An 18,123-nucleotide genomic window follows, 5' to 3' on the forward strand; every position below is an offset into this window, starting at 1 on the left:
ACACTGATATCTGCCAAATTGTAGGGACCATAGGCCAAGAAGTTTATCTTAGGATTTGGGATACTCAGTACCAGGGTGGCCTCAGTGATAAAGAAACATATCCAGGACAATTCTAGAATATGATCTAGGCTATATAATGAGCAGATATGTCCTGAGACATCAATTCCTCATTCTCCATTGTAAGAGGACTGGAACAAGCCAAACAGGTCATGACCCAGGATTACACAAACTTACACGTGCACATACACACACATAAACATACATATATGCATGAACATGCAGCCACACACATACAGGCATGCACATGTACTTACACACTCATATATATATATATATATATACATATATATATGCACATGTGGGCATGCAAACACACACACACATAACCTTGTGCACACACAGGTATGCACACACACATTCATGCACAAATGCACTTGTACACACTGATGCATATATATATATATATATATATATATATATATATATATATATATACCCAAGTGCACACACATACACACACACACAGTGTCAGAGCTTGAAAGAATTCACTAGCCTAGCCCAGTCAATACAACCCATTCAGAGTGGAGGAATGAAGACTGATAGTATCATTGTCTCCTCCTGAGGGACCTGATATAAAGGGGTCTAGAAGTAGACACACAGTGGTGGGGAATTTATGCCAGACATCACATATGGTTACATATACTAGTGGATGGGGCCACAGTATCATAGAGACATCATACATAAAACTTCACTGGGTATGGTGGCACAGGCTTTTAATCCCAGCTCTCAGAGGACAAAGGCAGTCAGATCTCTAAGTTGGAGGCCAGCAAAGCCAGGGCCACATCAAGAAAATGTATCCTTAAAAGAAGCAAAGAAGAAAGAAAATAAATGAATAAAACTTGCCCTGAACCACTTAGTGCTCACACAAGCTCTGCCCACAGGGGAATCCTACCCATGCATGTCCACTACTCAGCAAGAAGGCTCAGAGAGGATTTTTTACAGTCAAAGTGGATATAATACGGGCTTCCACTGTAGGAAAAGCTGCAACTGAAACTGCCCTCCAAAACTCCTTCCTCAGACCCATTTCCTGCTTGACACTGTGTGTGTGTGTATGTGTGTGTGTGTGTGTGTGTGTGTCTGTGTCTGTGTCTGTGTCTGTGTCTGTGTGTGTGTGTGTCTGTGTGCTGCTCCAGCAATATCCACAGTCCTTTATAACTTGGGGTAGGACACGCTTACCCTTTCATTTGGCTCAGGACTCTCCAGCAAAAGTGATCCTGAGGGGAGAAGATACATGCAGACAGGATCAGCCAGTCCTTACCACCATGGCTATAGGCAGATAACTCCAGGTATGAGTCAAATACTGCAAGAGCAACAAACGCCACACAGCCTCTGGAGCACCATGACACCAAGGCCCAAAATTGGCATCTGCTCCACATTTCTAGTAATGAAGGATCTGCCTGTTCTGTCCTCCAGACAGGTCTAGAAGAGAAGTTGGCATGAATATTCATGAGAAACAGCACTGTGGTGTTAATGTCAACCATAAATTCCCTCAGCAAGCTACACAAGCAGCTTTTCAGATAGCAGCTGTTCAGACAGTGGCAGTCAGACTGAGTGGACACACACATCAGAGAGGTGCCTGGCACAAAAACTCAGGCCAAAGCAGTGGCCCAAAAATACATGTGCCCCTTTGGACACATGCAGCCAGTCGTGGTCTTCACATAGCAAAGTCCTCCACTAGGATCAGGAGTAGAGACTCAGACTATCACTCACTCACCTCCAGTCATGGGTCCCTTGGTCAGCACTGGTCCCAAGGAGCTTTACAACACTAGGTATTCAGAAGTAGGGATGATACACACAAGTGTGCATGCACACACTTGCAAGCACACACACACACACACACACACACACAGAGAGAGAGACAGAGAGAGAGACAGAGACAGATACAGAGAGACAGAGAGAGAGACAGACAGACAGAAGACAGAGACAGAGAAAGAGAGGGAGATGGAGGGAGGGAGGGAGAAAGCAAGAGCAGGAATGTTAAAACTAGTGTTAATTTATATTAACAATGGAAAAACAGGTTTAGAATCCCTTCACAAAGTCGTAGTAACCTGTTTTCTATGCCAACAACATGGATACTCTGGACCACCCTACTCTCTTCTGCTTGGCTAAGGCAGGAGGTGTTCAGTTTTGGCAAAACCATGGTATGCCATACGAGGCCACCCTGAACATGCTCCTCCAAGAGTCTTTGGATTGGTGCATCTCCACTTCTGTGTAGCCACATACATCAACTGGCAAGGTAGTGCATTAGAAAGTTGTGGGGATGGACATCCCTTCTCTCTCCAGCACCAAAATAAAGGCCTTTCCTGAGCTACCTAGACATGAAAGGCCTGGAGATATTGACCATCAGTCCTACAGAGTCCTGTCCAACACAGGACCAGAAAGAGGCAGCTGTGTGATCATCCAGCCCACAGTTGGAGATCAGAATTAAAAGCTGACATATCTATATTCAATTAGCCTGTGTTACTCACACATGTCTCCAAGTCCAACTTGAGAGAAATACAAATGGATCTAAGCACAGCTCCAGAGCAACTGCCAGAAGATAGGAAAAAAATCCTTTCTGGACATCTAGAGGACATATTAACTGAAAGAGGAAACAATGGGCCTGGATTAAAGTGGAAATCAATGTTCCCAGAACAGTTGTTAAAAAAAAAAAGAAAAGTATCCAAGTGTGCTGTCAGATGCACAAAGTGATACAGAAGAGGTGACTGTGCCTAGTGCACCAAGAGTTCCCTCACTAGGATCAATTGTAGTCCCAGGACCAGCCTGCAGCCTGCAGTAGTGCCCTACAGAGGTCTGAGTCATTCAAATATGGCTCATTCTAAGTTTCAGAATAAAACATCAGAAACAATAGCATCTCCACTGTATGTGAATCCCTAAGCCACACAGTGTACACAAAGACACAAAGAAGGCACCGTGGATGAGGGACTTGGAGGGAGGGAGCTTGTATGACAGTAATGAGTTCTTGCTTTTTTCACAGTGACACTGGCCCTGATACTTCCACCCCACACCGAAAGGAAGATAGCAGGACAAAGGCCCTGAAGTAACATCTGCCAAGAGAAGAGGTCAAAGTAGTCACTGAGCTCAGATGTCTCATACACTGTGATAGAAAAACAAAGGACAAGAACCTCCTCTATTGCAACCAAAAGGGTGAAGATGTGGATCTCCCACACTGCCTTAGTCAGGGTTTCTATTCCTGCACAGACATCATGACCAAGAAGCAAGTTGAGGAGGAAAAGGGTTTATTCAGCCTACACTTCCACATTGCTGTTCATCACCAAAGGAAGTCAGGACTGGAACTCAAGCAGGTCAGGAAGCAGGAGCTGATGCAGATGCCATGGAGGGTTGCTGCTTACTGGCTTGCTTCCCCTAGCTCAGCTAGCTTCCTTTTTCCTTTCTTTCTTTCTTTCTTTTTTTTTTGTGGAATACTCTTTAATCCCAGCAATCAAGCAATCAAGAGGCAGAAAGGGGCAGATCTTTGTGAATCACCACCAGTTTGGTCACTATAGGGAGAGTTCCATGCCAACCAAGGCTATACAATGTAAACTCAGTCTCAAAATTAAACAAATGAATGAAACATTAATTTGCTGTAATTCTCTCTCTCCCGTCCCCCTTTCTCTCCCTTCCTCCATCCCCTCTTTTTTATGTGTATGAGTGCTTTGCTTGCTTCTATGTCTATAGACCACATGCATGTCTGGTGTTCAAGGAGGTCAGAAGGCATTGGATCACCTGGAACTGGACTTACAGGAAGTTGTAAGTCTCTGTGTGGGTCCTAGAATGGAACCCAGGTCCTCTACAAGAACAAGAATTGCTCTCACGTTCTTTTTTTTTTTTTTAATGTTATGGAGATATAAAGCTTTTTTTTCCTCCATCTTTATTAACTTGGGAATTTCTTATTTACATTTTTATTGTTATTCCCTTTCCCGGTTTCCGGGCCAACATTCCCCTAACCCCTCTCCCTCCCTTTCTATATGGGTGTTCCCCTCCCCATCCTCCCCCCATTACCGCCCTCCCCCCAACAATCATGTCCACTGGGGGTTCAGTCTTAGCAGGACCAAGGGCTTCCCCTTCCACTGGTGCTCTTACTAGGCTATTCATTGCTACCTATGCAGTTGGAGCCCAGGGTCAGTCCATGTATAGTCTTTGGGTAGTGGCTTAGTCCCTGGAAGTTCATACTGGTTCTGTTGTTCATATGGGGCCTCGAGCCCCTTCAAGCTCTTTCAGTCCTTTCTAAGATTCCTTCAATGGGGGTCTCATTCTCAGTTCAGTGGTTTGCTGCTGGCATTCGCCTCTGTATTTGCTGTATTCTGGCTGTGTCTCTCAGGAGAGATCTACAACCGGTCCCTGTAGGCCTGCACTTCTTTGCTTCATCCATCTTCTCTACTTTGGTGGCTGAATATGTATGGGTCACATTTGGGTCAGGCTCTGAATAGGTGTTCCTTCTGCCTCTGTTCTACACTTTCCCTTGATATACCTTCCCAAGGGTATTCTTGTTCCCCTTTTAAAGGAGTGAAGTATTCACATTTTGGTCATCCTTCTTGAGTTTCATGTGTTCTATGAATCTAGGGTAATTCAAGTATTTAGGTTAATGTCCACTTATCAATGAGTGCATACCATGTGTTTTTCTGTGGCTGGGTTACCTCACTCAAGATGATATTTTCCAGTTCCATCCATTTGCCTTTGAATTTCATAAAGTTGTTGTTTTTGATAGCTGAGTAGTATTCCATTGTGTAGATATGTACGATATTTTCTGTATCCATTCCTCTGTTGAAGGGCATCTGGGTTCTTTCCAGATTCTGACTATTATAAATAAGGCTGCTATGAACACAGTGGAGCATGTGTCTTTTTTATATGTTGGGGCATCTTTTGGGTATATGCCCAAAAGAGGTATAGCTGGGTCCTCAGGTATTTCAATGTCCAATTTTCTGAGGAACCACCAGACTGATTTCCAGAATGGTTGTACCAGTCTGCAATCCCACCAACAATGGAGGAGTGTTCCTCTTTCTCCACATCCTCGCCAGCATCTGCTGTCACCTGAGTTTTTTAAAATCTTAGCCTTTCTGACTGGTGAAATCTCAGGGTTGTTTTGATTTGCATTTCCTTTATGACTAAAGATACTGAACATTTCTTTAGGTGTTTCTCAGCCATTCCACATTCTTCAGCTGTTCTTCGTTGTTTAGCTCTGAACCCGATTTTTAATAGGGTTATTTGTCTCCCTCCAGTCTAACTTCTTGAGTTCCTTGTATGTTTTGTATATAAGCCCTCTATCAGTTGTAGGATTGGTAAAGATCTTTTCGCAATATGTTGGTTGTCGTTTTGTCCTAACAACAGTGTCCTTTGCCTTACAGGAGCTTTGCAGTTTTATGAGATCCCATTTGTCAATTCTTGATCTTAGAGCATAAACCATTGGTGTTTTGTTCAGGAAATTTTCTCCAGTGCCCATGTGTTCAAGGTTCTTCCCCACTTTTTCTTCTATTAGTTTGAGTGTATCTGGTTTGATGTGGAGGTCCTTGATGCACTTGGACTTGAGCTTTGTACAGGGTGATAAGCATGGATCTATCTGCATTCTTCTACATGCTGACCTCCAAGTGAGCCAGCACCATTTGCTGAAAATGCTATCTTTTTTCCACTGGATGGTTTTGGCTCCTTTGTCAAAAATCAAGTAACCTTAGGTGTGTGGGTTCATTTTTGGGTCTTCAATTCTATTCCACTGCTCTATCTGTCTGTCTCTGTACCAATACCATGCAGTTTTTATCACTATTGCTCTGTAATACTGCTTGAGTTCAGGGATAGTGATTCCCTGAAATCCTTTTATTGTTGAGGATAGTTTTAGCTATCCTGGGTTTTTTGTTATTCCAGATGAATTTGCAAATTGTTCTGTCTAACTTTATGAAGTACTGGGTTGGAATTTTGAAGGGGATTGCAGGGAATCTGTAGATCGCTCTTGGTAAAATGGCCATTTTTGCTAGATTAATCCTGCCAATCCATGAGCATGGGAGATCTTTCCATCTTCTGAGGTCTTCTTCAATTTCTTTCTTCAGAGTCTTGAAGTTCTTATCATACAGATCTTTCACTTGCTTGGTTAAACTCACACCAAGGTATTTTATATCAGTCAGGATTATTATGAAGGGTATCGTTTCCCTAATTTCTTTCTCGGTTTGTTTCTCTTTTGTGTAGAGGCAGGCTATGGATTTATTTGAGTTAATTTTATACCCAGCCACTTTTCTGAAGTTGTTTATCAGCTTTAGTAGTTCTCTGGTGGAGCTTTTTGGATCACTTAAATATAATATCATATCATCTGCAAATAGTGATATTTTGACTTCTTCCTTTCCAATCTGTATCCCTTTGATCTCCTTTTGTTGTCTGATTGCTCTGGCTAGAACTTCAAGAACTATACTGAATAAGAAGTGAGAGAGTGGGCAGCCTTGTTCAGTCCCTGATTTTAGTGGGATTGCTTCAAGTTTCTCTCCATTTACTTTAATATTAGCTACTGGTTTACTGTATATAGCTTTAACTATGTTTAGGTATGGGCCTTGAATTCCTGTTCTTTCCAAAACTTTTATCATGAAGGGGTGTTGAATTTTGTCAAATGCTTTCTGAGCATCTAATAAAATGATCATGTGGTTTTGTTCTTTCAGTTTGTTTATATAGTGGATTACGTTGATGGTCTTCCTCATATTATACCACCCCTGCATCCCTGGAATGAAGCTTACTTGATCATGATGGATGATTGTTTTGATGTGCTCTTGGATTTGGTTTGCAAGAATTTTCTTGAGTATTTGTGCGTCAACATTCATAAGGGAAATTGGTCTGAAGTTCTCTTTCTTTGTTGGGTCTTTGTGTGGTATAGGTATAAGAGTAATTGTGGGTTCATAGAAGGAATTTGGTAGCACTCCATCTGTTTCAATTTTGTGGAATAGTTTGGATAGTATTGGTATGAGGTCTTCTATGAAGGTCTGACAGAATTCTGGACCTGGGCTCTTTTTGGTTAGGAGATCTTTAATGACTGCTTCTATTTCTTTGGAGTTATGGGGTTGTTTAAATGGTTTATCTGTTTCTGATTTAACTTTGGTACCTGGTATCTGTCTAGAAAATTGTCCATTTGCTGCAAATTTTCAAGTTTTCTTGAATATAGGCTTTTGTAGTAGGATCTGATGATTTTTTAAATTTCCTCTGATTCTGTAGTTATGTCTCCCTTTTCATTTCTGATTTTGTTAATTTGAACAGAATCTCTGTGTCCTTTCGTTAATCTGGCTAAGTGTTTATCTTTTTTATTTTCTCAAAGAACCAACTTTTGGTTCTGTTGATTCTTTGTATAATCCTTTTTGTTTCTACTTGGTTGATTTCAGCTCTGAGTTTGATTATTTCCTGCCTTCTACACCTCCTGGGTGTGCTTGCCTCTTTTTGTCCTAGAGCTTTTAGGTGTGTTGTCAAGCTGCTGATATATGCTCTCTCCTATTTCTTTCTGCAGGCTCTCAGAGTTATGAGTATTCCTCTGAGCACAGTTTTCATTGTGTCTCATAAGTTTGGATATGTCGTACCTTCATATTCATTAAATTCTAAGAATTCTTTAATTTCTTTTTTTATATCTTCCTTGACCAGGTTATCATTGAATAGAGCATTATCCAACTTCCATGTATATGTGGGCATTCTTTCCTTATTGTTATTGAAGACCAGCTTTAGCTTTGGGTGCTCTGATAGGAATCATGGGATTATTTCTATCTTTCTGTATCTGTTGAGGCCTGTTTTATGACTGATTATAAGGTCAATTTTGGAGAAAGTACCATGAGGTGGTGAGAAGAAGGTATATCCTTTTGTTTTGGGATAGAATGTCCTATAAATATGTGTTAAATCCATTTGGTTCATGACTTCTCTTAGTCTGTCTATGTCTCTGTTTAATTTCTGTTTCCATGATCTGTCCATTGATGAGAGTGGGGTGTTGAAATCTCCTTTTATTATTGTGTGAGGTACAATGTGTGTTTTGAATTTTAGTATGGTTTCTTTTATGTATTTAGGTGCCGGTGTATTTGGAGCATAGACATTTAGGATTGAGAGTTCATCTTGGTGGATTTTTCCTTTGATGAATATGAAATGTCCTTCCTTATCTTTTTTCTTGACTTTTGGTTGAAAATCGATTTTTTCTCAATATTAGAATGGCTACTACAGCTTACTTCTTCAGACCATTTGCTTGGAAAGTTGTTTCCCGCCTTTTACTCTGAGGTAGTGTCTGTCTTTGTCTCTGAGGTGTGTTTCCTCTAGGCAACAAAATGTTGGGTCCTCATTGCATAACCAGTTTGTTAGTTAATCTGTGTCTTTTTATTGAGGAATTGAGTCCATTGATGTTGAGAGATATTAAGGAATAGTGATTATTGCTTCCTGATATATTCATGTTTGGATGTTAGATTATGTTTGTGTGCTTTTCTTCTCTTTGCAAAACGGTTAGTTTCTTGCTTTTTTCTAGGGTGTAGCTTGCCTCCTTATGTTGGGCTTTACCATTTATTATCCTTTGTAGGCCTGGATTTGTAAAAAGATATTGTGTAAATTTGGTTTTGTCATGGAATATCTTGGTTTCCCCATCTATGTTAATTGAGAGTTTTGCTGGATACAGTAACCTGGGCTGGCATTTGTGTTCTCTTAGGTTCTGTATGACATCTGTCCAGGATCTTCTGGCTTTCATAGTCTCTGGTGAGAAGTCTGGTGTGATTCTCCTATATCTGCCTTTATATGTTACTTAACATTTTTCCCCACTGCTTTTTATATTCTTTCTTTGTTTTGTGCATTTGGTGTTTTGACTATTATGTGACAGGAGGAGTTTCTTTTCTGGTTCAATCTATTTGGAGTTCTGTAAGCTTCTTGTATGTTTATGGGCATCTCTTTCTTTGGGCTAGGGAAGTTTTCTTCTATGATTTTGTTGAAGACATTTACTGGTCCTTTGAGCTGGGAGTCTTCATTCTCTTCTATACCTATTATCCTTAGGTTTGATCTTCTCATTGTGTCCTGGATTTTCTGTATGTTTTGGGCCAGTAGCTTTTTCCGTTTTACATTATCTTTGACACTTGTGTAGATGATATCTATGGAATCTTCTGCTCCTGAGATTCTTTCTTCTATCTCTTGCATTCTGTTGGTGATTCTTGTATCTACGGCTCCTTGTCTCTTCCTTTGGTTTTCTATATCCAGTGTTGTCTCCCTTTGTGCTTTCTTTATTGCTTCTATTTCCATTTTTAATTCCTTCACTTGTTTGATTGTGTTTTCCTGGAATTCCATCAGGGATTTTTGCATTTCCTCTCTATAGGCTTCTGCTTCTTTATTTGTGTTTTCCTACATTTCTCTAAGGGAGTTCTTTATGTCTTTCTTGAAGTCCATCATCATGATCAAATGTGATTTTAAATCTAGATCTTGCTTTTCTGGTGTATATTCAGTGTTTGTTTTGGTGGAAGAATTGGACTCCAATGATGCCATGTAGTCTTGGTTTCTGTCGCTTGGGTTCCTGCGCTTGCCTCTTGCCATCACATTGTCTCTGTTGTTACCTTGTTCTGCTATTTCTGACAGTGGCTAGACCATCCTATAGGCCTGTGTGTCAGGAGTGCTGTAGACCTGTTTTCCTGTTAACTTTCAGCCAGTTATGGGAACAGAGTGTTCTGCTTTCAGGCGTGTAGTCTTTCCTGTCTACTGGTCTTCAGGTGTTCCTGTGGGCTGTGTCCTGAGTCCCCCAGGCAGGTCACTTGGAGCAGAAAAGTTGGTCTTACCTCTGGTCTCAGGCCTGGAGTCCCTTCTCCAAGCCGGGTGTCAGCTCTCCATGAGGGCAGCAACCAGAAGGGCCTGCCCAGCCTTCGCTTGGGACCCTGTGCACAGGGGGCCCAGATGGTGCTAGGCGTTTTCCTCTAGAGTCAGCAATGTGGGCAGAGAGTAGTCTCCTCTGGCTTCCCAGGCATGTCTGCCCCTCTGAAGGTCTAGTTCTCCCTCCCACGGGATTTAGGTACAGGGTGCTGTTTGACCAGGTCCCTTCAGATCCTGGTGGTGTCTGGACCTCAGTGTTGAATGCCCCTATCTTCCTGTTCCCTGAGGCCCTATACAGTTTCCTCTTGGGCTAGGAATGTGGACAAGGGTGGGCAGTGCTGGAGGTCCCTCCTGCCCTACAGTCTCAGGAGTGACCACCTGTCTGGGCGGTGAGCTCTCTCTCCCACCGGGTTTTGGATCAGCTAGCTTTCTTATAAGACTAACACCCCAGGAACAGTACCATCCGCAAGGGGCCCTCTCTACTCAATCAATAATTGAGAAAATGACTTACAACTAGATCTTATAGACGCATTTTCTCAAAGGATGCTCTGTTCTCTGTGATAACTACAGCTTGTGTCATGTTGACACACAAAACCACCTTACAACCAAACTACTAACCTGCAAATGACAGGGGAAGCAAGCACTGAAAGTCTTCACCTTTGTGTATGAATGGTGTGAAATATGGGAGGTCAACCAAGGAATGTGGGCCAAGTTGGGCATGTGTGGGAAATGCATACAATTTACATAGCTACATTGCCTTTATAACATATATAGCCCCTGTTCTTGGTACATTACTTGTGTGACTGTTGCTGTGCTGCACATTGAGCCCAGGTACATGTATATGCCAGGTAAATGCTCTACCACTAAGCTGCATTTCCATTCCCAATCATCACCTTATACTAGGGATGTTAAAAGTTAATGTAGACATAAATAAAAAGAATCAGAACAATGGTCTGAAAGACAGACCTGCAGAAAGTATCAGAAATGAAAAAGTCTCAGAAATGAAGAGCTCCGAAGCAGCAATTAGAACTAGTGAAAGGAGAGCAAAGACAGAGTTCAGTGGGAATTTCCTGACAGTTCCTACTGGACACCCTGAAAGAACCGTGTGTCAGCAATGAACCCCAAATATGTCCCAGAATCCTCTGCATAAAAATGTCACAGAACAGCAATGCTGCAAGAGACCAAAACGGGAAACAGAATACATGTCCCCTCAAAGGAAGTATAGACAAATTGGAAAGAGGAAAGAATTATAAGCTCAGAGGGTCTCACAAATCATGCTTTTAATGGCTTCAGTGTTGAGGAAAGGAAGAAGCAAGTCAAAAAGAAAAATATTTAGCAGGATTCCCTCTCCCTCAAAAATCCCAACATGCAAAATTCACTCTCTCTTTAGGAGATGAGAAGAGAAAGTGTAAGTCCTTGTCTTTAGAGTGTCAGGACCCCACTGCCAGGCTGTGAAAAATGCCAGGGTGCCAACCATGAACAGAGAAGGACTAGTGAGAAGCAGGTGAGGAAACAACCATCATCACATCACACAAGTGCACTTGATGAGAAGAATAAAAACTGCAAGGAGCATAGAATGTCAGACAGAGCAGCAGACACATAAATAGGTGGTCAGTCTGATCAGACAGATCTACATACTCTGTGAGACTCTCAAAGAGAAAATGGCAGCCATGCCTCCAAACACAAAGCCCAGCTTCTCCTGACACAGCCTGAAGCTTCTGCCCTTGCTCTGCTCTGCCCACATGAAAGGCTCTCCAGGAATCACTACACTATCTCCCACAAGAAGAGGAAGGAAGGCAGCATGTCAACCAGGAAGTCACCCAGAGACAAAACTTTCCAGTAGTTCTCACCACCCAGAACTCAGCAGCTTCCATCCAGGCATTGAAAGAACAAGGAGTTTTCCACAGTCAGTCTTGTGGCAGCCCCAGACCCTGTTTGCTGCCTAGGACTTTCCCTAGGGAAGCCCAGTATGAAAAAGCTGGACCTCAACTCAGGGTGGCTCCTGAGTCTGCACTGCTGCCTGTGCCCCCAATAGATGCTACTACTGCAGAACCAGAGCCGTTACTCAGCAGTGCTTTTTGTGAAAGGATCTACTACTGTGTTAACTACCTGGGTATAGCTACCACAGTGGTATATCCAGCATCAAAAACCCATTTTGCCCAGCAGGTTCTTCAGGTTAAAACCCTGGTCAAAAGGAGCTAGCACCTAAGGGTCTATATCGGCGTTTTGATCACTGAGGTCCAGTAATGGAAGATACCCCACAAATACCTTTTCTGAATGAACACAGAGAAGTCAAAGCACCCTAGAGTTGGATCCCAATAACCTCTCAACCAGAACCCAAGAACATCAGCAGAAAACTAATCAGCTCTCCATAGACCCAAGCCTCCTTTCAATAGGAAGGCCCCTAAAGATCTTTCTCTAAGAGAAACATGGGAAACACTCCCAACAGGACTCAGAGAGCTTTCCACAGCCACTTGGAAACCTTTGATTTGGCTATCTTTATGTGCTACCAACAAGACAACAATACCTCAGGCACAGCTTAAATATGTTCTCTCAGTCACTTGGTAGACCACAAGGACACTGTGATAGGTTCTACCATTATCTGTGGAAAGCTACCAGGATCATCTTGCTGGAGCCGAGCCTGACATCAGATACCTAGGAGCTCCCAGTATCCTGGTGGAGAATCCAAATGACAGAACTACATTCTGACCTACTGCTGACATTTTGGTTTGGGTGGGGTTTGTTTCTTTATTCCCCACATATTGCACCATGATGGATCTGGTAAGGGAAAGAAGGTAAGGGTAAATATCCTATAGCCCCAAATCCAAAGACACTGCCCTTGCCTACTCTGAAAAACAAGAGTGAGGCCTAAACAAGTCCTCCACTGATTACTGTTGGGAAGAAAATAGGCCATTTAGGTTCTCTCCAGGGAACTCTGTCCTCAGCAGCTACTTCCAGAACCCTAGTCCTCAGTCCTTCCTCTCCTCTGCTCTCCCTTTTTATTCCCTGCCACAATGACTCAGGAAAGGTAACTGTGAGCAGGATACATCTGTGTCATGTAGTGTTGGCTGTGTCACTGGAAAGATACAGTGTGTTTCTCACTAGGGGAGAGATAACAGAAGGTCCTGTGTCCTTGATGAAATGACTCTTCGGGACCAATGAATCATTCCTGCAAATCTAGGCAAGGTCTGGTCACATGATATCAACCTTTCTCATATTCCATCTCTGTTAGAGTCACAGGGCATATATTGACATAGACCAGGTACAGGAACAACACAGTACCTCTGAAGAGGGTTCTTCTCCATCTGCCATCACAGCATGGCAGGAAGACCACAGGAGGAGGATTCGCCATGGGCCTCTCTCACTGTGGGATACCTACCACAGTGGAATAGATCAGTCCCAAATTCCCTAGAACATCTGATCCCTCAACTACAGTGGCCAACCAGGCAGGATATGTGGGACCTAAGCTTGGCTTGGAGTCTCAGCTTTGAGCCTAGAGAGCCCCAGGGGAGTTGGGATTGATAATCCCAGGCTCTGGTCTAGCTATGCTCTCAGGACATCAATATCAATACTCATGGTGGCTTCAGGCAGCAGGCCTTTGCAGTGCCCTCAACCCAACATGCCACCTTGTCTGGGACCAGAAAGTTTCAGATCTCAGCAGAGAAAAACTCAGGGCAGAAGGACCCACACACACACTGCAAGGTCACATAGGCCCCAGAGGACCCTGGGCCCTGCCAAATTAAAGGGATCACAGGACACCATGTTTCTGCAAGTGTCTGGACCATGATGAGTTTGGAGTACTCTGTGCCATGGTGTCAGTCAATTACACAGAAACATATCCAGGACAGTTGTTGAAAATCTGCTACTCAGGTGAGCAGATATGTCCTAGAGAGAGCAATACCTCACCCTCCATTCCAAGAGGACAGGAACAACCCAAGTAAGGCTTAAGCCAGGACTGCACACTGTTACACATACTCTCACTCACACACACATATACACAAACATGCACATGTGCATGAACATGCATGTGTACACACAAAAACACATGTATACTCATATACAATGCACATACACATGCACTTGTACACACACATACACATATACACTCACATGCATGCATACACACACACTACACACACACAAACACACACACACAAACACACACAGTGGCACAACCAGAAAGTACCCACAAGACTTGCCCAATCAAACCAACCTACTCACACTGGGAGGAAGAAAGCTTCCAGTAATAATAGTATTAATGTCAACCCCAGTAAGCCCTGCTCTAAAGGTTCCTGGAATTAGTCAGAATATGAGGGGAATTTTTGCGAGCATGAGGCACTGTGGTTATCTACATGCCTGGATGGGGCCACAAGGTCACACATACATCAAACATAAAACTTTGCTGGGCATGGTGACACAGGCAATTAATGCCAGCACTCAGAAGGCGAACATAGGCAGATCTCTAAGTTGAGGCCAGAGCAGCCAGGACCACATTAAGAAAACCTATCCTTTAAAAAAGCAAAAAATAAACAAAATAAAGAGAACAAAACTTGCCCTGGAACAACTCAGTGTTCACACAAGCTCTGCCCACAAGGGAAAGCTACCCATTCATGTCCTCTACTCAGCAAGAAGGCTCTGAGAGGATTTTGAACTAGTTACTGTCACAGTGGGTAGAATACTGGAGACCACAGTAGGAAAAGCTGCAACCAAAACTGACCTAAAATACTCAAATACTCATCCCCCAGACCCATTCCCTGCCTGACACTGAGTGTGTGTGTGTGTGTGTGTGTCTGTGTGTTTGTGTGTGTGTGTGTGATTGTGTATGTGTGTGTGTGCATATGTGCATGTATATGTGTATATATCCCCAAGAAAACAGCTGCTCCTGCGTTACCCACAGTCCGTTATAACTTGGGGTAGTCCATCCTTACCCTTTCATTTACCTCAGGATTCTCCACCAAAAGTGATCCTGAGGGGAGAAGCTACATGCAGACAGGATCAGCCAGTCCTTACCACCATAGCTATAGGTAGGTGACTGCAGGGATGAGCCTTTGACATCCAGTAAATACTGCAAGAACAACAGACACCACACAGCCTCTGCAGCACCATGATACCAAGGCCCTAAACTGCCCTCTGCTCCACATTTCTAGCAACCAAGCATCTACCTGCTCTGTCCTCCAGTCAGGTCTAGAAGGGAAGTTGGCATGAATATTCATGAGAAATTGCACTGTGGTATCAATGTCAATCACAAATCCCCTCAGAAAGGCTACACAAGCAGCTTTTCAGACAGCAGCTGTTCAGACAGCAGCAGTCAGACTGAATGGATACACACATATCAGAGAGGTGCCTGACACAGAGGCCCAGGCCAAAGCAGTGTTCCAAAAACACATGTGCCCCTTTGGACTTATGAAGCCAGTCATGGTCATTCCCTTGGCAACGTCTGCTGTTAGTTTCAGGAGTAGAGACTCAGAATATCACTCACTTCCCTCCAGCCCTGGGTCCCTTGGTCAACACTGGTCCCAGGAGCTTTACAGCACTAGATATTCAGAAGTAGAGATGATACACATATTTGTGCACACACGCAAGCACACACACACACACACACACACACAACAGAGAGAGAGAGAGAGAGAGAGAGAGAGACTGAAATAGAGACATACAGAAAGGGGAGGGAGGGACAGGGGAGGGAGAAAGGGAGGGAGGGAGAAATCGAGAGCAGGAATGTCAAAACTAGTGTTGTTAATATTAACAATGGGACACAGGTTTAGAATCGCTCCTCAAATTAGTAAGAGCCTGTTTTGTATGCCAGTAGGAGGGCTACTATGGACCACTCTTCTGCTTTGTGAAGGCAGGAGGTGTGCAAACATTGTCAGCATAACTTTGTGGTTGCCCTACAAGGCCATCCTGAACATTCTCCCCCCACAGACTACTGTTTGGTGGATCTCCACTTCTGTGTAGTCACATAAATCAGCAGGTGAGGGAGGGCATTAGAGGGGCCTGTGGATGGAGTTCCCATTTATCCCCAGCACAAAAATAAAGGCCTTTCCACAGCTGCTGAGACATGAAATGCCTGGAGATATTGACCAGCAGTCCCACAGAGACAATTCCAACACAAAACCAGAAAGAGGCAGCTGTGCGATCATCCAGCCCACAGTTGGAGATCAGAATTAAAAGCTGGGCGGGCTGGAGCAGGACGGCCGCCATCTTGTGCGAGCCGGAATCTCATCCCGCTTCTGCGGCCTAGAGTGTGCGCGAGTCGGCATTCTCTTGCTGCGGTCCAGCTGGATCCCTTGCCTGCTGTCCCTCTGCCCCAGGCCAGAGTCCGGCCTTCACCCCCTCCTCTCGGCCAGGTCCCGCCTCCCGGCGGGGTCACGCGGCTGCCCCGGGGAGGATGAACGGAGGATAAATGGTGCCCAAGGCAGACAGGGTGCCTTCCTGTTGCTCTTCCTGCTGGTTCTCACTGTCACCGAGCTGCTGCGGCCAGAGCTTCGGTGCCACCCCGGGCAGTTTGCATGTCACAGTGGTATCATCCAGTGCATACCCCTCCCCTGGCAGTGTGACGGCTGGCCAACGTGTGAGGATAAGAGTGATGAAGCCGACTGTCCGGAAGTGACTGGAGAGGCCCGTCCTTATGGGAAGGAAACTGTGGACCTGCGGCAGGGGCGAACCAGAGGAGGGGACCCCACACACTTCCACACAGTGAACGTGGCTCAGCCTGTCCGCTTCAGCAGCTTCCTAGGGAAATGCCCGAGCTGGTGGCACCACTAGGAAGGCACAGCCAGCTGCTACGGGGTCTACCTCAGTGGAGAGAACTACTGGGACGCCGCACAGACCTGCCAGCGTGTGAACGGCTCCCTTGCCACCTTCTCCACTGACCAGGAGCTGCGCTTCGTCCTAGCCCAGGAATGGGACCAGCCAGAGCGGAGCTTCGGCTGGAAAGACCAGCGCAAGCTCTGGGTTGGTTATCAGTATGTCATTACTGGCCGGAACCATTCCTTAGAAGGTCGCTGGGAAGTGGCATTCAAAGGCTCCCCAGAAGTGTTCCTGCGCCCAGATCCCATCTTTGCCTCCGCCCTGTCTGAGAATGACAACGTGTTCTGTGCCCAGCTCCAGTGCTTCCACTTTCCTACCCTGAGGCACCATGACCTCCACAGCTGGCACGCCGAGAGCTGCTCTGAGAAGTCCTCATTTCTGTGTAAAAGAAGTCAGACACGTGTAAAAGAAGTCAGATCAAAGACAATGTGGTGGATGAAGGGTTCTACTTCACTCCCAAGGGAGATGACCCATGCTTGAGCTGTACCTGCCATCGAGAGGAGCCTGAGATGTGTGTTGCTGCCCTGTGTGGGCGGCCCCAGGGATGCCAGCAGTACCGCAAAGACCCTAAGGAATGCTGCAAGTTCCTGTGTCTGGACCCAGCTGGTAGCAGCCTGTTTGACTCCATGGCTAGAGGGATGCGCCTGGTCGTCAGCTGCATTTCCTCCTTCCTCATCCTCTCGCTGCTGCTTTTCATGGTCCACCGGCTGCGCCAGGGGCGCCGGGAGCGCATCGAGTCCCTGATTGGAGCAAACTTGCACCATTTCAACCTTGACCGGAGGATCCCTGGCTTTGACTATGGCCCAGATGGGTTTGGCACAGGACTCACTCCACTCCACCTTTCTGACGACGGGGAAGGTGGGACTTTCCATTTCCACGACCCTCCACCTCCTTATACTGCTTACAAGTGCCCAGACCTGGACCAGCCGGACGATCCACCACCACCCTACGAGGCTTCTATCAACCCAGACAGCGTGTTCTATGACCCTGCAGATGACGATGCCTTTGAGCCCGTGGAGGCCAGCCTGCCAACCCCAAGGGATGGTGGCATTGAAGGTGCCTTGCCCAGGCACTTGGATCAGCCACTGCCCCCTGCAGAGACCTCCTTAGCAATCTGGAAGACTGGACAGACAGTAGCAGTGCCCTGCTGGTGCCTCCTGATCCTGCCCAGAGTGGAAGCACCCCAGCTACAGAAGCACCACCAGGGGCTGGGCGCCTTTCCCGTGGCTCCCTCAACACTGTGGTTTAGGTGGCTCAGCTTGTGGCCCCCCATGGGCTAGGAGTGAATGTTTGTTGTTCAGAAGACACCTGTCTCAGTGGGGGACTGGAAGGGGTCCTGTCATAGCATAGACCTACTTGACTGCCACATCCCCACCAGCACAGGTGTGTACACAGAAACTGAGGCCGGGCACTCAGAGGAGCAAGTGCCTGTACTGTCTTTCCCTGGGGGCTGGTAGTCTCGTTTTTAAATGGTGGACT

At 45.1% G+C, this 18,123-nt stretch overlaps 1 protein-coding gene across 1 annotated transcript; it reads left to right on the plus strand.

Annotated features, from left to right (window-relative positions):
• The first annotated feature begins 16,237 nt into the window (after positions 1 to 16,237).
• LOC116905424 (integral membrane protein DGCR2/IDD-like) lies at positions 16,238 to 17,893 on the plus strand. Its single transcript, XM_032908375.1, is given in 4 exon segments — positions 16,238 to 16,253; positions 16,256 to 17,049; positions 17,052 to 17,754; positions 17,757 to 17,893. Coding segments are annotated over 4 exon segments (1,650 nt in total).
• The last annotated feature ends 230 nt before the right edge of the window (positions 17,894 to 18,123 follow it).

This window comes from Rattus rattus, chromosome 7 (genome assembly GCF_011064425.1).
Source record: "Rattus rattus isolate New Zealand chromosome 7, Rrattus_CSIRO_v1, whole genome shotgun sequence".
NCBI classification, from domain to species: Eukaryota; Metazoa; Chordata; class Mammalia; order Rodentia; family Muridae; genus Rattus; species Rattus rattus.